At 58.6% G+C, this 21,099-nt stretch overlaps 1 protein-coding gene across 1 annotated transcript; it reads left to right on the forward strand.

Annotated features, from left to right (window-relative positions):
• Positions 1 to 9,305: 9,305 nt before the first annotated feature.
• On the forward strand, positions 9,306 to 20,810 carry NPR2 (natriuretic peptide receptor 2). The gene is made up of 22 exons (XM_085041804.1): positions 9,306 to 10,092; positions 14,865 to 15,064; positions 15,149 to 15,262; positions 15,533 to 15,668; positions 15,760 to 15,854; positions 15,929 to 16,061; positions 16,176 to 16,260; positions 16,350 to 16,470; positions 16,997 to 17,071; positions 17,234 to 17,311; positions 17,447 to 17,551; positions 17,812 to 17,883; positions 17,959 to 18,118; positions 18,193 to 18,348; positions 18,429 to 18,597; positions 18,710 to 18,856; positions 19,016 to 19,139; positions 19,268 to 19,336; positions 19,425 to 19,599; positions 19,689 to 19,787; positions 19,886 to 19,977; positions 20,152 to 20,810. Exons 1-22 carry the CDS (start codon positions 9,369 to 9,371, stop codon positions 20,203 to 20,205), a joined length of 3,183 nt encoding a protein of 1,060 aa, XP_084897930.1. The 5' UTR covers positions 9,306 to 9,368; the 3' UTR covers positions 20,206 to 20,810.
• Positions 20,811 to 21,099: the final 289 nt, after the last annotated feature.

The following is a 21,099-nucleotide window of genomic DNA, read 5'->3' on the forward strand; positions in this document are numbered from 1 at the left end:
TTGTCAGAGGTGCTGCCAGCAGCAGGAAACAGGGCTCTGGGGACGGTCCAGCCAGGGGCTTGGCCAGCACAGGGCTGTGCAGGCAGTGAGGCAGCATCAGTAGCAGTGGCATATGTGGGTCATCTGCCCCTGCATTAAGCTCCCTGCTTTCTGAGAGTTTGGGATAAGTTTACACCTTGACGCGTGAGGCTTAATATCCCTTCCAGAATTTGTATTGGCATCCACTATTATAGCTAGATATTTTTCTTATACCCATAAGTGCCCAATCTGTCGTTGAATCCTGCTAAATTCTGGCATGAACATTTTCCTGTGGCAGTGTAATTAAGCACAGAGTGAGAAAAAGACTTCTTCCTTTTATCCGCTTTGGATTCGCCACCTTTGGATTTGAAGGCATAGTCCCTTCCCTTTGGTGCTCTGGGCCCCTTTGCCATCCCATTGCATTCCTGTCCTTCAACTTGTGCTCTCCCTGTTGAGGGAGCAGCCCTGGCTTTGCATCTGTTCTTCCCCATAGAGATTTACCCCAGCCCTCTTGCAGTGCCACAGATGATGCTGTGTCCCCTGGCGAGGTGGCTGGATGGCAGCAAGTATGGGATCTGTTGGGAAAGGCGGATAATAAATCACAGAGATGGTGGGCATTCCCTGCTGACCACGGGGCCGTGAACTGGGGTGGTGGAGTGTATCAGTGACAAATGGAATGCCCTTTGGTGCAGAGTTGTTACTATATAAGGAGGATAAAAGTGTTCGTCTTCAGAGCAGTTAATTAATATTCCTATTGTGTGTTTGGAAAAAGAAGTCTGGCACGCTAGTAACTGCAATGAAATAATCCATCATTGTTTCAGCAACAAGAACAGCAAATGTTTTTTAAAAAAGTGGTGGGTTTCACTCGGAGGCTCACAGGATTTGGACAGACTTCCAGAAGAGTGGAAAAAACCTGTGGCAACAGCATCTCTCAGCTGTGTGGAAGGGCATTGCCCCTGCTACATCAGGGACATGGGGAGGCATTCCCAGGATTTCTGTAGCCATTCAGGTTTACTAAATAGAAGGTTAAAGCCACCAGACCATTCATAGCCACTGAGTTTTTCATCAGAGTGCTTTGCTGGGAAAATGCAGAGAAGGAGAGGAAAGAGTGTCAGGACACCTCTTGGCACATTTCAGAGGGACCTGGGCAGTGGAGCATTGTCCACAATGTGGCTGTGCATTAGGGAAGGGGTTGGTGGTCCCCCATAACCTGTCAGTCCTGCTATTTCCCCTCCTGACAACTTCCCTTCCCCCACTTTTGCATTCCTACCTGGCCCCAGCACACACATCCCCATGGGTGATCCAGAGCATTTTAGTCCAGCTCCTGCAGGAGGGGAGTTGGAGTTTGGAAAGCAGTACCTGGAACTGGACTTGGTGCTTCAGAACTTCTGCTTGGGTTCTTGAGGGAGGCTATGGCAGGAGGAGCTGACACCCTCTCCTCCTGTGCCAGCTTGGAGGAGGTTTTGCTTCAGAGACTGAAAGAAGGCAGCTGCTTTTGGTCTCACATCTTGGGGGAAAACCGAGACCCAGGGAAGAACCGTAGAAAGGATAAAGGGGTTGGAAGAAGTGCCTCTCTGGAAGTTTGGTCACTTTGATTTAGCAGGCAGAGCCCAACAGCAGGCACCACTGCCTGTCTACGTGTGCCTGTGTACGTGGAGGAGCAGCCACCACCTTTGAGTATCCCAGGTTCCCACAGAAGGTCATATCTGTGCCTCAGCATCCTCCCAGCAGGACACAGCTCTCCTGCTTGGCCTGGCTCTCTGACTGTAGCTGTCCCTGAATAAAGCTGGGTGCTGCACCCCACCAAGGGCACAGCACTGCTGGCCTCCTCTCCCAGCAATCCCTCTGCAGGGCAGCAGAATGCCCAGTGCCAGGGATGGGACCCCATGGATGGGGAGGGATGAGCACCCAAGCCAGTGGGTGCTGGGCTGAGGTGACAACAGCCGACCCCAGCACCACAGGAGGCTCGGCGGGTAATAAATGATGATGGACAAGTTGCCCTCAGCAGAATCCAAGAGGGTTATAAAACCTGAATCTCCTGAGCCTTCAGCTGGGGCTGCAGCTGCAGAGCAGGAAGCAAACAGGATCCCGGCTGGCATTGTGAAAGCAAACACCATAAATCCGAGGAAGTGCTGTGATTGCTGTTTTAGGCACTGGGGAGCTTGGCTCTTGCTCCCCAAAGGTATTTTATTTTCTCTCTAAACAAAAAAAACAAAAAAAAAAAACCAAAAAAACCCAACCGCACAACCCCATTTTATCACTGGACCAAACTGCCTGGGTGCTCCTGTGGAACCTGGGACGTCTCTGGAATGTAGGCACCTCTTCTCACCCAGCACCTTGAGGATACTTCAAGCCCCAGAGTCCCCAGAACACCAGAACAGGTGCAGGTAGATGCCAGCTCTGAGTGATGACCACTCATGAAGGTTCACTGCTCACTGGCATGGCCAGACCCTGGGGAGAGGTGAGCAGAGGGGGCAGGAAGAGATGGGCAGCCAGGGGCTGGGAAGGAGGACAGGAGGAGACAAAGGGCTAGCCAGGGAATGAGAGGTGTCTCATGGCATCCTTCATCCCACAGATGGAATAGCTCACAGAGGCTGGAGTACAGGTGAGATCAGACCCAGCCCCACCAGCAATGACTGTTGCTCCAAAAAGGGGACAAAGCATTGGGACGTGATTAAAAACTTGATGTCACCTTACTCTGCAGGCTGGCTGGCTGCCTGCTGGATGGAGCTGGATGCCATTGGAGGAGCATGGGCTGTGAGGCATGCTGGCATGTCCTGTACCTTCCCTGGGAGTACCTGGCCTCAGCACCCACACCCTGACCCTCCTTGCAGGGGAGAGATGTTCCCACCCCAGGGGTTAGGCGCAGTATTTTACAGGGACCCTACAACTCTGGTTGGAGGGTGTCTGTGGGTTCCCTGCTGTAGGACAGGACCTGCTCTGGGATGGTGTCTGTCCCCAGTCATGGGATGGGCTCTATGTTACAGGCAGTCCCATGCTGTGCTTCACTCGTGCCCTCCTGCCCTCTCTCACAGGGTCTCATCCTCCCTTGCTCGTTACCATGCCCCATTCCTTTGGCACTCTCCCAGGTCGTTTATCCTAGCTCTGCACCAGGGCAGGTTTTGGCATCAGAGGGCCAGCCAAGCATTCCTGCTCCCCGCAGCCCTGGCAGGGTGTTGGCACCCACCCTGGCTCTCCAGCACCCTGGATACCCCAGCATGGATGTGCTACAGCCTGTGGCTCTGCCTGGGCTCCCCTCAAGGAAACATGCCAGGAGGTCACGGGGTGTTTAGGAAAACAGGCCTTGGCACTTAGTGGCCATACCAGGAAAATAAAAACATCCGGGCAAGCAGCCGGGTAGTGAGTGCGAGAGGCCGGCACTCCATAAATCCCCTGGAGCAGGTGCTTTGTAGTCGGCACAAGGAAATGAGCATGTTATTCAGCTTGGCTTAAACCCCAAAATGTTTCCTGCCCTGTGAGTCAGAAATAATCCTGGGAGATCATTCCTAGGCCATGCAGAAGCCACACCAGCCAAAAAAGTGCCAGACACTTGGTGGGCCTGGGGACTTGCTGGGGAGGTGAAGGGTCCAGGCACCCTGCTTTGGAGGGGACTTGGCCATGGCAGTGTCATGCCACCAGCTTTGACCCCAGCATATAAATGCTCTGGGACATGCTGAGGATCCCCAGGGGACTCCCAGACTGGTCCTAGGCACCTTGTTTCATTGGGATGCAGGGACAGGGAGAGACCCAGGAAACCCTGAGGATTTCTGTGTGCTGGATGGGTACTGCAGATCTTTGGCCTCACTCTGATATAGGAAAAACAGTGAATTGGCCCAGTGCATCATGAGCTGTTTTACTGGCACACACTGAGCCACCCTGGGGTGCTACCCTGCTGTAGGGACACTGTACAGGAAAAGCCATGGATGGCTGGTGGCTTCATGGTGGAAGAGACCACGCAGGCATGGGGCTGGGACCCCACATACTCCATCTGGGGGTCCCAGAAAAGCTGGAGGGGAAAGCACTGTAGCAGGTGTCCCTGGCTTGGCACAGGCAGCACCCACCTGAAGGGGTTCATGGGTGACACTTCCTGTCCTGGTGCCCTGCAAGGACACTCATAGTGTCCCACCCTGCATCTGGGGCACAGAGGTGTGGGTTCTAGGAGTTGTCCCCATGGACACACAGGGACAACCTTTGCCCTGAACCAGGAAGGTGACACAGCTGCCACATTTACCCACATTTTCCCTTTAAAATATTTGCCTTTGCTCCCATTTTTCCATTACTGCCACACAAACTTCAAATCCGAACAAGAAGTCCTTCAGGTTCCCTGGACTACAGGAGTACAGGAAGCCCATTTGTGAAAAGGTCACCCCTCATACCTGCACCCGTCCCTGTGTGCTTTGTGCCCACCTGGCCAAGGCATCTCCTTCACCTGGCCCTGGCAGGGACAAGCCTGCTGCAGGCACTCACTTGTGGCGCCTGCCATGCTCTTTACAGCCACCTCCTGAGGCTGGCAGGTTTCTGGCTCCACTCTCAGTGCAGAGGTGAAGGAGCCTGGCAGGATGCTGCAGCCCGTGGCCTTGAGCTGCTGCACACCAGGAGGTGGAAAATCAATTGCCAGCTCTGGGGACCAGGGGCTTGGTTTTGCTTTCTGGGAGCATGGAAAAGAAGATTGGAACCTCGGGGAGAAGAGCTCCACAGGCCAAACAAGCACGGCTGTGCCCTTAGCACCCATCATGATCTGGTGCAATCCTAGGACTGGTATGGGTGTTACAAATGAGCATTTGAGATCGCTTAAAAAATCACCAGAAAGGGTATCAGCAAATACCAGATTTTAATATTAAGCAGCAGCACAACAGAGTTTGTTGGCAAGGTTCACTCTACCCCTTACTGGACAGTTAAGGCACAGCAAGGGAAAGAAAGCAACAACAAACAAAAGACAGTGAATCAAAACAGAAATTAACTGAGAACCATCTAGGGGTGTGTGTGAGTGTGTGCATGTGAGTGTGTGCATGTGAGACTCTGTGTGTGTGTACGGCTCTGTGTGTTTAAGTGCACGTGACAAAAGGATAGTGAGGCAAGGATAAAAAGGAACATGGCCTAAAAGCTTAATATCAACCAAATTTAACAGAACTTATTACTTTACCTGAACAATTTAACAGAGGAATAACACTTAACAGCATCTAACCTATATAACTTAAATGTAACAATTTAGGAAAAAAAAGAGACACTGAGCAGCATTTAACTTAGCTTATAATTTATGACTTTAGCTTATTTACAAGTCTAACTTACTTAGATATCCAAGGTACTTAAACATCTAAGAAAGCAGCATTTCTCTGAGATTTCCTATACCATATGCCTAGGGGAATGCACACAGATAGAGTCAGTGCAAGCAAGGTACCTGCGAAAAATTTCCCTCAAAGGCAGAGAAATACTCACTTTTAATACTGTTACATCTCCCCAACGGGCAAAGGGTTGGGCCTTGAGGAGTGGGGGTGTCAGCCCACAACTCATCATTGTTCCTTGGTCCTCCAAGTACTCAAACATGAGAGTTCCCTGTGTCTGAGAGGTGTCTCTCACTCAGAGGAAGGTTTCTGGTCACACCCTGCTGCAGTTCCAGGAGAGCTCCAAGTTGGTTCTCATTTTGGAGCACTGTTTACAGGGTCGCAAGGGAGTGGGCTTTAGTCATAACAATGTTTTATCCTTGCCACATTTTGGGTCAGCACTTCCTTTGAATGTCTGAGAACAGGGATGTTCTGCCATTCAGGGAAGAAGTTTGCAACGCGGTTTGTAAAGAAAGCAGGAGCTTGTTAGACAACAGCAGTTCCTGGAAACAGGGTTTCTGACAAGCTCGAGAAGAGCTGAGACCTGATGCTGTAAATAAAAGGCTGAGGCGAAACAAGCATTTCTCAGTTCTCCTTCAGGCTGGAAGAGCAGGGGGGGAATGCACCATCACAGTGGGAGACCATGGATTCCCATGGACCACCACAACCCACCACAGACTATCATGAACCTTTCTGGAGTGCTCCAGACCATCAGAGGCCACCGTGGACTTCCATGGACCACTACAGATGGCCATGAACTACAGACCACCAGGACTGGGGTGCTGGGCACAGCCCAGTGCAAGGGAAGACTGTCATCCCCAAGGTGTGGGATGCCAATAAAACTCAGTGTGAGAGTGTGGGATAGGGAAGGTGCAATGGAATTAGAGAAACCCTGAGATATGATACATCTGTGTGTATGGTGAGTGTATGGTTTGTGTGTATGGTGTGTGTGTGGAGTGTGTGTTATGGGGTGTGTTATGGGGTGTGCATGGGGTGTGTACAGTGAGTGTATGGGGTGTGTGCAGTGTGTGTATGGGATGTGTGTGGGGTGTGTATGGAGTGTGTTATGGGGTGTGGGGGGGTGTGTATGGGGTTTGTGGGGGTGTGTACGAGTTGTCTATGGGGTGTGTATGGTGTGTGTGTGTGTGCAGTGTGTGTGTGGGGTGTGTGGTGTGTATGGTGTGTATGGGGTGTGTGTATGGTGTGTGCAGTGGTCTGTCTGGTCCGTGTGTCGTGCCTGCACCGTGAGTGGCACCGGGGTGGTGACCGGGTCCCCTCTGCTGGCCCACAGAGCACTCACTGGATGCCCCCGCACCCACATCCCCCGTCACGGGCATCCCACGCACCCCATCCCTCCAGCAGCGAGGGTTCTCCCTCGCTCCCTCCGCCCCCTCTGCTTTTTCCCCCATATCTCTACTGTTTAACCAGAGCCGTTTCTCCGCTGGTTGCATCCCGCCCGCCGCAGGTCCTGCGGGAGCAGCACCACCTCCCGGAGAGATCGAGGAGGAGGCTTCTCCCACCCAGGCTGCTGCCAGCCCCTCTGTGCCCCCTTTGCCCCCGGGCTGTGCCACTGGAGGATCAGGACAGGACAGGGCTGGGTGCACCTGGAGCGTACAGGATCTGCAGCCATCCGTGCCCCGTGAGCAGGGGTGATTTCGCAGACGCTGTGCTCTCCAGTGGGAGTGGGACCATCACTACCCCACCATGCCTAACCACACGCTCCATGGGGAAGCTCTTCCAGATCCTTCCAGCTTCTCATTTCTGGATGTAATCACTGTCGCTTGGATTTCACTGTCAGGCACGGCTGCCTGCTCCGCACCACACTGGACTGAGATATTTATAGCCCGCAATCCAATCCCTTCGTCTCAGGTTGTGCCGGGCTCGGTGACCCCACGACGGGAGGGACGTGCCACTCGTGGTGAGGACACCTGCAGTGTGAACGGTAGGGGACAGTGAGAGGAACTGTGATTCCCGGCAACCCGAGAGATGGAGGGACCCATGCCAGGGCACCCTGCGGTGCCATGCCCATGGTGCTGCTCTGCTCCGGTGGCCCGTCACAAAATCCCGGCAGGGGACAGCGACACCCTGCCGGCCGCGCAGCGCAGCATCCCTCACGCATCTGAGCCACGCGGGACCTGGCACGGCCAGTGACATCCGCAAGACTTGCGGGGTGCCCGTGCAGCCACTGCGCTCCCCTGTGCTCCCACATACAAACATCCTGCTCCACACAGCTCTGAGCCGTGGGGCAGGGGCTGGTAATACCCCCAACGCCCCCCTCCAATCTCTATCGCCCCCCAACCCCGCCCGATGGGAGCAGGCAGCAGGCTGGGAATGCGAGGAATGCACCGCAGGCATGCTGCCCCTGCCGAGCACCCCTCGCCCCATCCAGGCGTCCGGCAAAGAAACGCACGGCACCTCTGTGTCCCCCCGGGCTGGGCAGCTCCCCATGGCATCCCCTTAGTTCCTTCCCAAATTCCCGGGAGGAGCGGCAGCCCTGCCCTGGCCGCGTTATCCCAGACCCACGGCGTCACGGGGGCTGTACAATGCCCATTGCCCCATAGCCACATCTTGTACCCCGAAGGCTCCCCTGTGGTCCCCTCGTAGGCGTCCACCCTCCTACTCCACCACGCCACAGGCCTGTGTCCCACAGCACAGGGGCCGGAGCCCCAGAACCCGCAGCAGTGAGATGCCCGTTGCCTCCAGCCCCCTGCCATCCCCTGCCTCAGCTCCCCCTGCCCTGTCAGGTCATGTGTCGAGCAGGTCCCTGCGCACGGGTCGCAGTGCACCCTCCGCTTCTGGGTGACACAATGGGTCACAGAGACGTCTGGACCCCCAAGGCAACTCAGCAACTCAGGGTCCAACTCCCCAGTTGCCTTCCTGCATCCCAAATCCCTGGGGACCTCCCCAACCGCCTCCCCTGCCCCCAGGGAGATACCCACACCCAAGGCACTGGAAGTCTCCCTAAGGGAGGCACCCAGATCCCGAGCAACCCCTCCCTAGAGACTGGTTCCTCCTGTATCCCACAGCCTAAGACCCCCCAGAAATCCCTTGTGGGGACACCCACACCCAGGATATCTCCTCCCCTTTCATCTGGTTGCACCTCACAGCCGTGTGCCCCTTCACATCCTTGCATCCCTTCCCAGGGTACCCCTTTGCCCCATCATGCACATCCCCTGCACCCCAGTAATACCTCAAACCCTGGGGACCCCCAGCATGAGACATCCCCTCCCCAACCCCTGGTCAGTGGGGGACCCTACAACCAGGATACTCCCTCACTGCATCTCCCCGGACCCAGGTACCTCATTCTCAATCCCCCACCCACTGGGGAAACTCCAAATCCTAATGCTCCCTCCCCAATTCCCCTCACCGACCCCCAAGATCCCACGCATCCCCTCTTCAATCCCTGCCCACTGGGAGCCGCCGGTTCTGGGGACTTCCCTCTCTTAATCCCCCTTGGAGACCCCTGAGTCAGCCCCCAACCCTCCCAACCAGAAGATGAGCACCCTAGCCCCCTGCCCCAAACCGGTGCCCTCTTCTCTGGTTCCCCTTCACTGCACCTCACCAGAATCAAAGCACACCTCCCTCGGCCCCCCACCCATTGGGGACACCCCGGACGCGGATGCCCCTCCCTACCGCCCCTCCCGGACCCCCTAAAACACAGGCACCCCTTCCTCAATCCCTGCCGACTAGGGGCTGCCAGACCTGGGGACCTCGCTCCCTAACCCCGCCCTGGAGACCGCATCGCTCCCCCCTAAGCTGGAAGCCAGACGGCGAGCACCCCGCCATCCCGCCCACCACCCCAACCAGCGCCCCCCATCCCCGCTGGCCCCACCCCCGGCCCCCCCTCTCCGGGGACACCGCCCCCCGCCCCGCCGCGGTGCCGCCCATCCCCGTGCCCGTCCGGCCGGGCGGGGACCGGCGGCGCCGCCCCCCCGGGGGAGGGCGGTCGGTGGCGGTCGGCGGGGCGGGGGCGCGGCGGGGGCGCCGGAGCGGCGGGCGGCAGCCGGGGCGGAGGAGCCAGCGCGGCCCATGGCTCCGCCGCTGCCGCTGCCGCTGCTGGCGCTGCTGCTGCTGCCGGTACCGGCGGGCGCGGGGCGGCGGGCGGCGACCCCCGACGGGGCGCCCGCCAACTTGACGGTGGCGGTGGTGCTGCCGGAGCGCAACGTGAGCTACGCGTGGGCTTGGCCGCGCGTGGGTCCGGCGCTGAGCCTGGCGCTGGAAGCGCTGGAGCGGGGCGAGCCGCCGCTGCTGCCGCGGCCCTTCTCGGTGCGCGTCGAGTTCATGAGCTCGGAGCTGGAGGGCGCCTGCTCCGAGTACGTGGCACCGCTCAACGCCGTGGATCTGAAGCTCTACCACGACCCCGACGTGCTGTTCGGGCCGGGCTGCGTGTACCCCGCCGCGTCCGTGGGGCGCTTCGCCTCGCACTGGCGGCTGCCCCTCATCACCGGCGGGGCGGTGGCCGCGGGCTTCAGCCGCAAACGGGAGCACTACAGCACGACGGTGCGCACCGGGCCCTCGGCACCCAAACTGGGCGCCTTCGTCTCCCACCTCCACGCTCACTTCAACTGGAGCGCCCGCGCCGTGCTCCTCTACGTGGACCGCAAGACCGACGACCGACCCTACTACTTCACCGTCGAGGGTGTCTACCAGGAGCTGCAGGATGGCAACAACCTCACCGTCACCGTCCACATCTACTCCCCCGAGGAGGGTGGCCCCGACAGCGCCGTCCACTTCATCAAAGCCAACGGGCGCGGTGCGTGGGGTGGCGCGGCGTGGGGTGGGGGGGGCCGCGATGACCGCGGGCGGGATGGGGCTGAGCGCCCAGGGAGTGGGGGCGGCGGTGTGGGGGTGAGGGGGGGAGGGAGAGCAGAGGGGGCTCCCCTCGGGAGATCTGCGCAGGGCTCCGTGCGGGGAGGCAAAATCTTCCGCAGGGCACAGCGAGGGGCTGAGAGTGCAGTGGGATCCTTGTGGGGGACAGGGTGGGCAGCTGGACCCGCCTGGGGCTCAGCAGTAGGAAGGATGGAGTGCAGCAAGGGGACTGGGGTACTGTGGACAACATGTAGGGTACAGCAAGGGGTTAAGGGAGCAGCAGGACCCATCTGGGGCACAGGGAGGGGATGGGGATGCAGTGGGACCACTGCAGGACACAGCAAAGGACTGGGAGCACAGTGGGACCGGTGTGGGGCACAAAAATGGATCAGGGGTGGCAATGGGACCTGTTTGGGGCACACTAAGGGGTTAGGGGGGAATGGAGATCCACACAGGGCATGGGAAGCATCAGAGAAGCCAATGAGATACATGTGGGGTGCAACAAGGGGATGGGGATGCAGTGGAATCATGTGGGGTGCAGCAACCATCCAAGGAGACAATGGCAACTTTGTGGGGCACCATGAAGGTCTGAGGACACAGTGAGACCTGTGAGCAGTTGAGAGGAAAATGGTGCCCATGTGAGGCATGGCAAGGGGCCAAGGATCTGGTGGGACTCAGGGGGGGTGCAGCAGGGGTTGGGCAGAGTGAGACCCTTGGTGGGATTTGGCAAGAGGCCAGAGGAAGAGTGGGACCCCTGTGGGAGAGCAAGGAAGGGCTGGAAGCACAGTGGGACCTGTGTGGGGCATGAGGATGGGCTGGGGACACAGTGGGACCTGTGTGGGGCACAGGGAGGGGAGTGCAAAATGGATTCTATGCGAGGTGCAGTGAGGTTTGGGCACATTTTGTCACAGTGGGGCTGGAGGAGCAGCAGAACCTGCACAGGAAGGTGAGTTCACAGAGGACAAGACAGGACTTGAGCCCCCCCCGGCCAAGCCTTGTGCCAGTGGGGCCACGATGCATCAGCAGGAGGGGCACAGTGTCTCCCTGCCAGGACCCCAGGCTGGTCAACTTTTGCCAGCAAGAGCTGGGGCAGACCCCCACGTTGGTGGGACAGGTGCTGTGAGGGGCACCCCGTGGGGCCACCACACCCTCTGTGTTAGCAGGATCGGGGTGAACCAGGCACATCCCTGGAGGCTAAAGGCGATGGAGTGGATGTGGGTCTCTGAAGGACAGCATCAGCTGTGGTTACGTGCCCAGAGAAGCCTGCTGCCAACATACTTTGATGGCTGTGCCATGCTCAGGCAGAGCCCCCAGACTGGCACCTGGGGACCCAGGCTGTGCCTGTCCCCGCTGTGCCCCCGAGATGGGTCTGTGATGGCCCCACCCTGCTGATGGAGGGATAAATCAATTTGGTGCCTTGTGAGTGCCCCAGGAGGGCAGCTATATTGGGAGCGAGAGGAAATGGAGGGGCTTACGGAGGCAGCTGGAGAGCAAGGGCAGCCTGATGTTCTTTCATTATTGATGAGCGGGGTGTATCGATCCCAGAGTCAGCCACTCTGCAGTGCTTCTTAATGGATTCTGAGATGCTGTGTCATTAAGAAGGACATCTAGCTGGGATAAGTGGAGCCAGATGGGGCAGCAGGACTCATGTCCAAAGTGGGGCAGGACCAGGCTGTGGGGGGTGGTGTGGTGCTTTGGGGTGCTGGACTGGGTTCTCGTCAGGGCTGAGTCCATGGAGTGAGCATCCCATGGCTGCTCCTCTGGGATGGAAGTGCCATCACCAGCTGTGGGGTTTGGAGCTTCTCATGGGATGGCAGCAAAGGACTCTGCAGAGAGGAAGGCTGAAATCAGTGATTCCCATCCATGTTTCCAGCTTGGTGCCACAAATCAGCCCATCGGGAATCAATCCCTTCTTGTGCAGGCAGGGGGTCGTGGCTGCTGGGGGAGAAGGCCAAGCATAGGCAGAGAGAGACCTGAGGGCTTTCTAACCTGAGGTCATAGTCTCACAGAATCATGGAAAGGCTTGGGTTGGAAGGGACCTTAAAGACCATTTAGTTCCATTCCCCCTGCCACGGGGAGAGGGTCTGAGCCTCTATGGCCACAGCTCAGAGGTGGGGCCAGGGCATGAGGCTGAGTGAGGCTGAATGCTTGGCCCTACGGAGGTGAGTGCTCAGGGCTGCAAATCTGGAACTGCAGGAAGTGGGGACCTGCAAGGCTGTCCTAGCAGTTGGGACCCCTGTATGGCATGGCATGGAGAGGGAAGCAGGGTCTTCAGCTGCATCCATGTCCATGCCCTGCAGTAATACACGTGTCATCCCTCTTGGGATCACCTTCCTTCTCCCAGGTCGTGGGCAGGAGTTTGGTAATCCCTTCCTGGGGAAAGCTGTTTCCCTGCCCCACCGTAGAGCCCTAACACTGCTGTTTCTTGATATTCACAGGTCTAATAAACAGGCATGAGACAGGGATGGGGATCACCTCCCTCACTCACCTCAGTGCCCTGGCGACGTGCAGAGGCCCATGTCTCTCCTGCCATTTGCAAAAGCACTGATATAATTAGAGCTGTGGTTGAGAGAATTATTGGAGCATCTGCGTGCAAAAAGGCCAGGTTCCTTGCCTGGGGAGATGGCTGGGTGGTGCTGCTGGAGGGGAGTGCATTTGGTCCTCACCCCCACACTCCCCCTGGGCATGGGATGGTGCTTAGCCAGGGTGAGTCTCTACGCTGTAGTCCCCTGTGCTGGTGGCACTGCTTTAAACTGGGATTTGCTCCTTGAAGGCAGAATTTGCCCTCACTTTAGGGTTATCTTCCATCATGCAGGAGTCAAGCAGTGTTCTGCCACCTCATCTGCACACACTCATGGTCCTTCCCCTTCCCTGGGACCCGGCACTTGGCCTCCCACACCACAGATGCCCCCTAAATAAATGTCGTGGGGCTGGACACACTCCAGACTTACAGGACTCCATTCCCCTAGTCCTGGGTGATGCTGAGGCTGCCTTTGGCCATTCGCTGGCCCCTGGGGGGTGTGTGAGCCCCCTGAGCCGCTACTGGTGGTGCAAGAGGCTGCCAGCTGGAGGCAGCTGCCCGCCTCGGGGAGAGCCCCAGGCACTGACCCTTCCTTCTACAAGGCTCATGCAACCTGTCCCCTGGGAGCCGTCCAGGCGCCGTCCATCCCCTTGCTTGGTGGCCTTTGACCAGGCAGGCTTTCGATGCCGCCACAGGGGCTGGCTGCCTGCAGTGTCCCACCATCTGCCACCAGCTGTTGTGGCTCCCCAGCCCCTATGGCTGCCTTTTCCTGGCGCCTGCAGTGGGATGGGGAGGGTCCCGTCCATGTCCTTGGTGGGGACGGACCCTCAGGCTCTGCATGTTGGGGAGGTGCTGAGCTGCCCAGCCTGGATGAGAATTTTGGGGAGGGTACATTTCTGGGTGCATGACTAGCGAAGTGGGGAAGCTGAGAGTGTTTATTTGAAGTATTGCAGCATTCAGAGGGAACCATTTCAAACCCTGGAACAGGCTTTTGCTCACATACAGCCCACGGTGCTGCGATTTCCCTCTCCCCCGTGCCCAGGAGCAGCTCCCCACCTTGCTATGGATTCCCTGTGCCCAGGGTCTTTTTTCCTGCCTGTGGACTGCCTCACTGCCCCCGTGGGTCACCCTGCCAGCCCCGCTACTTGTGTGGCTGAGTGCCTGCGTGGCTGGGTGCCTTGCAGCATCAGAGACCCCTTCCCAGAGTGAGGGGCTTCCTTGCTGTCCCCAGCCCCTCCCGTTCTCCAGGTCCAGCCGGGGCACTGGGCCCCATGCAGAAGAGCTGTGTGCCGGGGCCAGCGCCCAAGCGTGACATTCCTCCAGCACCCGCTGCCGCCGCCTCCTCCGTTGCTCAATCCCGGGTTCCCAGCCAGGCTGGCTGGAGCGGGGGCCCTGGTTTTCCGGGGGGAGGGAGGAGGCAGTGTCAGGATCCTCAGCAAGGGCACGGAGGGCCCCTGCTCGGGGGGGTTCGGACACTCTCGGGCGCCCGACCCTACAGCCTGTGATGCTCTGTGCCAGCCCCGTGCCGTCCCCACACAGCACTTGGGTGGGCATCCCATGGGGGCTGACCGAGTTCCTGGCAGAGAGTGGGGGCGGGCGGGGCGGCCCGACGGGGCCCGGGCACCCCCTTGCCGTGTGGGTCACACCGGCGAGATGCTCTGTTTCCAATTAGCGCCAGTGGCGGCCGAAGGTGCTGGAATCTGGGAACCTGCGCATTCCTGCCGCACAGACAGCCGGCCACGAACCCAAACATGGGTTTGTCCCATTCCACAGCCCGGGTTCCCCAGGGGCCTCCGGCGCACGGCTCCAGTGCCTCTCCCAGCCCCCCTGATTCCCTGGCTGGGGCTGGCATGGAGCAGCTAGGAAGCTGAGGCAGGGGGTAACATGGATCCATGGGTCAGGGAGTGTGGGGTCCGTGCCTGGGGCATCCATCCCATGATTTGGAGCAAGATTTCCCCTGTTCTCTCCCCCTTCAGCCCAACTGATTCATGGGTCTGTGCCAGCAAGGGCTGTGGGTCTGGCTGTGGGGCACAGGGAGGCAGTGAGCCAAGCACTGCCCAATCCGCCTCTTCCATCCCCCTCTCGGACACTGAGCTCTCCCGGGGTGCTCTGCCCCATCTGCCCCATTCCTGGCTGTGTGCCCAGGGTGCAGTGGGGTGTCCCTGTCCCTCTGAACCCCTGCCTCTCTCTGGCAGTGGTGTATCTCTGTGGGCCACCAGAGATGCTGCGGCAGATCATGCAGCTGGCGCAGCAGGAGAATCTCACCAACGGCGACTATGTCTTCTTCTACCTGGATGTCTTTGGGGAGAGCCTGAGGGGTGACTCTGCCCGTGACCCCTTCAAGCCCTGGCAGGATAGCCCGGGCCAGGACTCAAGGCTGCGCGAGGCTTTCCAGGTGAGCTGCGCCCACCTGCTTGGGGACAGGGATGTCTCCAGCCTGGCTGCAGTGTGTGAACCAGGGTGCTGTGCTTGGTTGCAGATGGTGCTGGTGATCACTTACTACGAGCCCCAAAACCCTGAGTACCAGCATTTCCAAACCCAGCTCATCCTGCGAGCTAAGCAGAAATTTGGGGTGCAGCTCAACTACTCCCTGGTGAGTGAGTCCCCCTGCATGATGGGGTGGTGGGGCTCCTTCATATGGGTCTGAGGCACCTCACCAGGATGCAGAGGGTGGGACACAGCCATGTGCAATGCCAGAGGAGTCATCCCTGGAGGGAACAGCCACAGGCACTGCCATCCCTGCAGGGTTCATATTGGCCCCAGTACGTTTATGGGGCCGTGGGTGGGTGCGTGGTCCCAGTGTGAAGGTTCCGGGATGCTCCTGTGTGCGTGGCTGTGGGTGTGCTCAGATTCCCCCTGGCAGATGAACCTGGTGGCGGGGTGTTTCTATGATGGGATGCTGCTGTACGCCATGGTGCTGAATGAGACGCTGCGCGAGGGCGGCTCCAAGAAAAACGCCACCCACATCATCGAGAAGATGCGGGACCGCAAGTTCCAGGGTAACGCTGGAATGGGGGAAGCTGGGCTGTGGATGCCATGGGGGTGGTGGAACCCAGTCCCGGTCCCACATGGGTCTTGTTTCTGCCACAGGTGTGACAGGGCTTGTGAGCATGGACAGCAACAATGACCGCGACACTGACTTCAACCTATGGGCCATGAGCGACCCCAAGACTGGGCAGTACGAGGTGGGGGCCAGCACCAAATTCCCCCTGGATGGGATGGTGGGGTCTGGGGATGGCCTCATCTCTCTCTGCCTCAGGTGGTGGGACACTACTCAGGTGTGGAGAAGCAAATCCACTGGCTGGGACGACCCATCCCCTGGGTGAAGGGAGCTCCCCCCTTGGATAATCCTCCCTGTGTCTTTGATGTGGATGACCCCTCCTGCGATAAAAGTGAGTGTCCTGGGTCTCCACATCCCTTGGACCCCAACACCCTTCCTTATGGGTTCATGTCAGCCAGGCTGTCATAACTAGCTGGGCCACTCTGACATCCTCTCCTGTCTGCAGCCCCCCTCTCCATGCTGGCTATCGTGGCCTTGGGTACAGGCCTCACCTTTGTCATGTTTGGCATCTCCAGCTTCCTCATCTTCAGGTCAGTCAGCTCTGGGGGAGCATCTGTCTGGTGGGGAGAGGTGGGCAGGGCAGGGGGGAATGGAGGCCTGACCCCTATGTGTTCCCCAGGAAGCTGATGCTGGAGAAGGAGCTTGCCAGCATGCTCTGGAGGATCCGCTGGGATGAGCTGCAGTTTGGAAGTCCTGAGCGGTACCACAAAGCAGCGGGCAGCCGTCTCACCTTGTCCCTGGTGAGAGAAGCTATCCCTGGGGCACCACCCTGCCCTTGTGCTGCCTTCCCTCCCTGCACAACACCCCTCCCTGTTGATCCCTTACATGGCCCTCTGTTTCCTACAGAGCCACAGCCCCACTGCCTCTCTACTCAACACAGCCCTTCATCCTTTACATAGCTTTCCGTCCCCTATAGAGACACACTCCATCCATCCCTGGCATGACTTTCTATCTCCTACAGAGCCACTATAGATCATCCTCTACACAGCCCTGAATCCCCTATGTAGCACCATACCCCATCAAGCCCTATCTTTCCTCCATCTCCTACACAGACATACCTTATCTATGTCCTGCATTCCATGCAGTGCACCATGCCTCCTCCCAGAGTCTTCACCCTTCCTACAGAGCATGCAGAGCTTATCCTTATCCTTTAGAGCCCATCCTGCAGCATTCCTTGTGCACTCTTGGATGAACATGTCTTGCTCCACTGGTGCCTGCCAGCGCTCCACCTAAGGGTTTCCCTCCCTAATCCCTTCCTTCCCACAGCGTGGCTCCAGCTATGGCTCCCTGATGACCACCCATGGCAAGTACCAGATCTTCGCCAACACCGGTCACTTCAAGGTCAGTGCAGCAGGCAGGAAACTGAGCTCTCCCCCTGAAATGCTCCAGCTCTGTTGTGTTCCCCCTTGGCTGCACCCCCACCCCAAAGAATGTTGGCACTTTCCTCCTGTCCACAAATTCACCTGGTGGGTATTGACCTCTTCTCCTTCCCAAACACCCCAGGGCAACGTTGTGGCCATTAAGCACATCAACAAGAAGCGCATCGAGTTGACGCGGCAGGTGCTCTTTGAGCTAAAACACGTAGGTTTGGGGTCTGGGCTGGGGTGGGCAACTTGCAGGGTGCAGGGACTGGTCCTCGGAGTGTGGGAGGGTAGTAGGAGCAGCAGCTCATCCCCTTTGACCTCAAGACTGTCTTGGGTTTGCTTCCACCTGCAGATGCGGGACATCCAGTTCAACCATCTGACCCGCTTCATCGGGGCGTGCATCGACCCCCCCAACATCTGCATCATCACTGAGTACTGCCCACGGGGCAGCTTGCAGGTAGTGGGGCTTGGGGACACTGTGGGTGACACTTAGACACTCCTGGTGACCCCATTGGGCTGGGCATTGAGGACAGTGCTGTGGATGCTGATGGCCACCTGAGCCCTACAAGGCTCACAGCTGAGGTGTCCAAGCTGGCACCAGAGGCCAGTGGAGGGGTGGGGGTGGGTGCTGCAGACCCCCGCAGCTTGGCACTTGGTGAGGTTGCTGTCAACCATGCCCTGGGTGCTTTTTGGGGTCCACTCAATGTGCTACACCAGGATGTCCTGGAGAACGAGAGCATCAACCTGGACTGGATGTTTCGCTACTCCCTCATCAATGACATTGTCAAGGTACCCACTGAGGGGTGCGAGGGGCTGGGGGAGGTGCCTGAGAAAGATGAGCTTCACTGTGTCCATCTGTCCCAGGGAATGGCCTTCCTGCACAACAGCATCATTGGCCATCACGGTAGCCTCAAGTCATCCAACTGTGTGGTGGACAGCCGCTTTGTGCTGAAGATCACTGACTATGGACTGGCCAGCTTCCGCTCACCCAGTGACAACGAGGACACACATGCACTCTATGCCAGTGAGTGCCTACCTGGGGGAACTCAGCCTGTAAGGGCAGCCCTGTCTCACTGCTCCATTGCTCTGTTCCACCAGAGAAGCTGTGGACAGCCCCGGAGCTGCTGCAGAAGGGGAACCTGCCCACCCCGGGTATGCAGAAAGCTGATGTCTACAGCTTTGGCATCATCGTGCAGGAGGTTGCTCTGCGCAATGGCCCCTTCTACATCGAGGGCATGGACCTGAGCCCCAAAGGTGAGGGTGGGGGGCATGTGTGGGGAGGTCCTGTCCCCACCAGGGAGGTCTGGTGTTCACCATTGGCCAATCCCTGTCAGAGATCGTGCAGAAGGTGCGTAACAGCCAGAAGCCCTTCTTCCGCCCCTCCATCGACATCGGGGTGCATAGCGAGGAGCTGGCAGTGCTGATGGAGCGCTGCTGGGCACAGGAGCCGGCCGAGCGCCCTGACTTCAGCCAGATCAAGATCTTCATCCGTAGATTCAACAAGTGGGTGGTGGGCATGTGGGGACAGTGGTCCTGGGTGGGAGTGGGGACACCCATGAGGGTGGTGGTCGGGGGGCACCTCTTCCTGCAGTGCCAGCTGCCTGCACCCTGACAGGGAGGGAAGCACCAGCATCCTGGACAACTTGCTGTCACGCATGGAGCAGTATGCCAACAACCTGGAAAAACTGGTGGAAGAGAGGACGCAGGCCTACCTGGAGGAGAAGCGCAAGGCGGAGAACCTTCTCTACCAGATTCTGCCCCAGTGAGAGGGAGTGTGTGGGTCTGAGGGTTGGCATGGGTTCAGCATGCACCTGCTGCTGTGCAAGCATGGGGTCCCGTGCCAGCTTTACATGCTGGTGTGGGGCAAGGGTTGCAGAGGGAGTGAGGGGTTTGGGGTGGAGCTCACCACCATCCTTTCCAGCTCTGTGGCAGAGCAGCTGAAGCGTGGAGAGACAGTGCGGGCTGAAGCTTTCGACAGTGTCACCATCTACTTCAGTGACATCGTGGGCTTCACTGCCCTCTCAGCAGAGAGCACTCCCATGCAGGTGAGAGCAGAGCTTGAGGGCAGTGTCTCTGTGGGGCAGGTGGGGGTCTCACACCCTGGCAGTGCCACCCCTGGGGCTGGGAGGACATGCCTACTCCCACCCACACACAACACTCTTGTTCCATCCAGGTCGTGATGCTGCTGAACGATCTCTACACTTGCTTTGATGCCATCATTGACAATTTTGACGTCTACAAGGTGAGTGGGGTGGTGAGAAAGTACAGTCCCCCAAAGTGAGGCAGGCAGCAAGGAGCCCAGGTTGTACCTGCTCCCCCTGCCCCCACAGGTGGAGACCATTGGGGATGCCTACATGGTGGTCTCAGGGCTGCCGGTGCGCAATGGGAAGCTGCATGCCCGTGAGATTGTCCGCATGGCCCTGGCCCTGCTTGAGGCCGTCAAAACCTTCAAGATCCGTCACCGTCCCAACGACCAGCTCCACCTGCGCATTGGCATACACACTGGTGAGCTCCCTTGCCAGCTGGCTGGGGGGTGCTCACCCACCCCACCTGCCTGTGTCCTGCAGCATCCCCGAGTGCCTCTGTGCCTGCAGGTCCCGTGTGTGCCGGAGTGGTGGGTCTGAAGATGCCGCGGTACTGCCTCTTCGGGGACACAGTGAATACCGCATCCCGCATGGAATCCAATGGCCAGGGTAAGCCATAGGACTGGCAGGTGGGGTCTAGAGTCACAAGGAGTGTCCTGCTCCCGTAGGACACAGCCATGTCTCTTTTGCCCCTTTGTGCTACCCAGCTCTGAAGATACACGTCTCATCTGCCACCAAAGAAGTCCTGGATGAGTTTGGCTGCTTTGATCTGGAGCTGCGTGGGGATGTTGAGATGAAGGTGAGGGCACAGCGAGGCTGGTGGGGTACCAGCTCTTCTCACCACGGGAGCATGTGATGAGGGTGTGGGTCAGGGCTGGGACAGATTCCCTTTGTTGCCCTCAATGCTGGGGATGACACTCAAGGAGCAGCTCCAGAGGTGGGCAGGGTCTGACTTGCTCACATCTGCCTCCAGGGCAAGGGAAAGATGCGGACATACTGGCTGCTGGGCGAGAGGAAAGACCCCTAAGTCTTCTGAGCCCAGTGGCTATGGCAGAGCCCCAGCTTTCCAGTGCCCCAGGATGCACCGGCAACCCCCCCATCACTGCATCCACCACCGCCTCTGCAGCCCCCCTGCTTCAGCAGGGCCTGGGCAAGGTGGGGCAGCGGCCACAGCACCGCCTGCCCCCTTCATCAGCACCAGCAAAGCCCACCTTCCCCACAGCCTCTGCTGGAGTGAGGTAACCAGTCCTGATCCAGCCTGAGGGACCTTGTATCTCCCCCACCCTCTGAGGTCTGCCACTCCTGTCCTCTCCCCTGTGGCTCAGCTGGCTCTGAGCTTCTCCGGGGCCTGGCTGCCCCGCAGGGCACTTTGCCGTCTCTTTTCAGTACCTGGCCCCCAGCAGAAGTTGTGCCGTGCCCATGTCAACCTCTCCCTGGGGTGGGGGGAAATGGGGATTCCTGCCAAGACTGACTCCTTGGCCAGGTCAGGCTTCAATGCCGCAGATTCCCCCCGCCCCAGTCTCCCCTTCCCCTGTATATAACCCCACTGGGTCATGTAAATACCCACCCCTCCTCCAGGTGTAAATATAGGACTTGCTGCAACTATTTTGTTGAAATACAAACTTCCCCAGACCCATCTGTCCCATGACCTCTGCTTCACTCTGCCCCAGCGTGCTAAGTGGGGAGGGGGGCCGGGGGGATCTCAATATGGAACTCAGCCTGGGCTGGGGACGGCTGTCTGAAACTTCCCGAGATCGTATCCCGGGGGTCTGTCTGCAGCGTAGGGCTGGGGTGTGGGCACGGGGAGCCGGTGCTGGGCAGTCGTAGCAGCGGCTGTTGAGGGCTTGGGCGGTGCTGGGAAGGCAGGGCTGCCGTGGCGGGGTTTGCTTTGGCGTGAGGGCTGCAATGCGTTCCTCTGAGC

This window comes from Lichenostomus cassidix, chromosome Z (assembly GCF_008360975.1).
Source record: "Lichenostomus cassidix isolate B80296 chromosome Z, HeHo_3.0, whole genome shotgun sequence".
NCBI classification, from domain to species: domain Eukaryota; kingdom Metazoa; phylum Chordata; class Aves; order Passeriformes; family Meliphagidae; genus Lichenostomus; species Lichenostomus cassidix.

Excerpts from the sequence above, each read along its gene's own strand:
- NPR2 (XM_085041804.1), top strand. The coding sequence starts at position 9,369 with ATGGCTCCGCCGCTGCCGCTGCCGCTGCTGGCGCTGCTGCTGCTGCCG. Across the intron at positions 17,552-17,811 it reads GCCCACGGGGCAGCTTGCAG|GATGTCCTGGAGAACGAGAG; the intron begins GTAGTGGGGCTT and ends GTGCTACACCAG. Across the intron at positions 17,884-17,958 it reads TCATCAATGACATTGTCAAG|GGAATGGCCTTCCTGCACAA; the intron begins GTACCCACTGAG and ends CATCTGTCCCAG.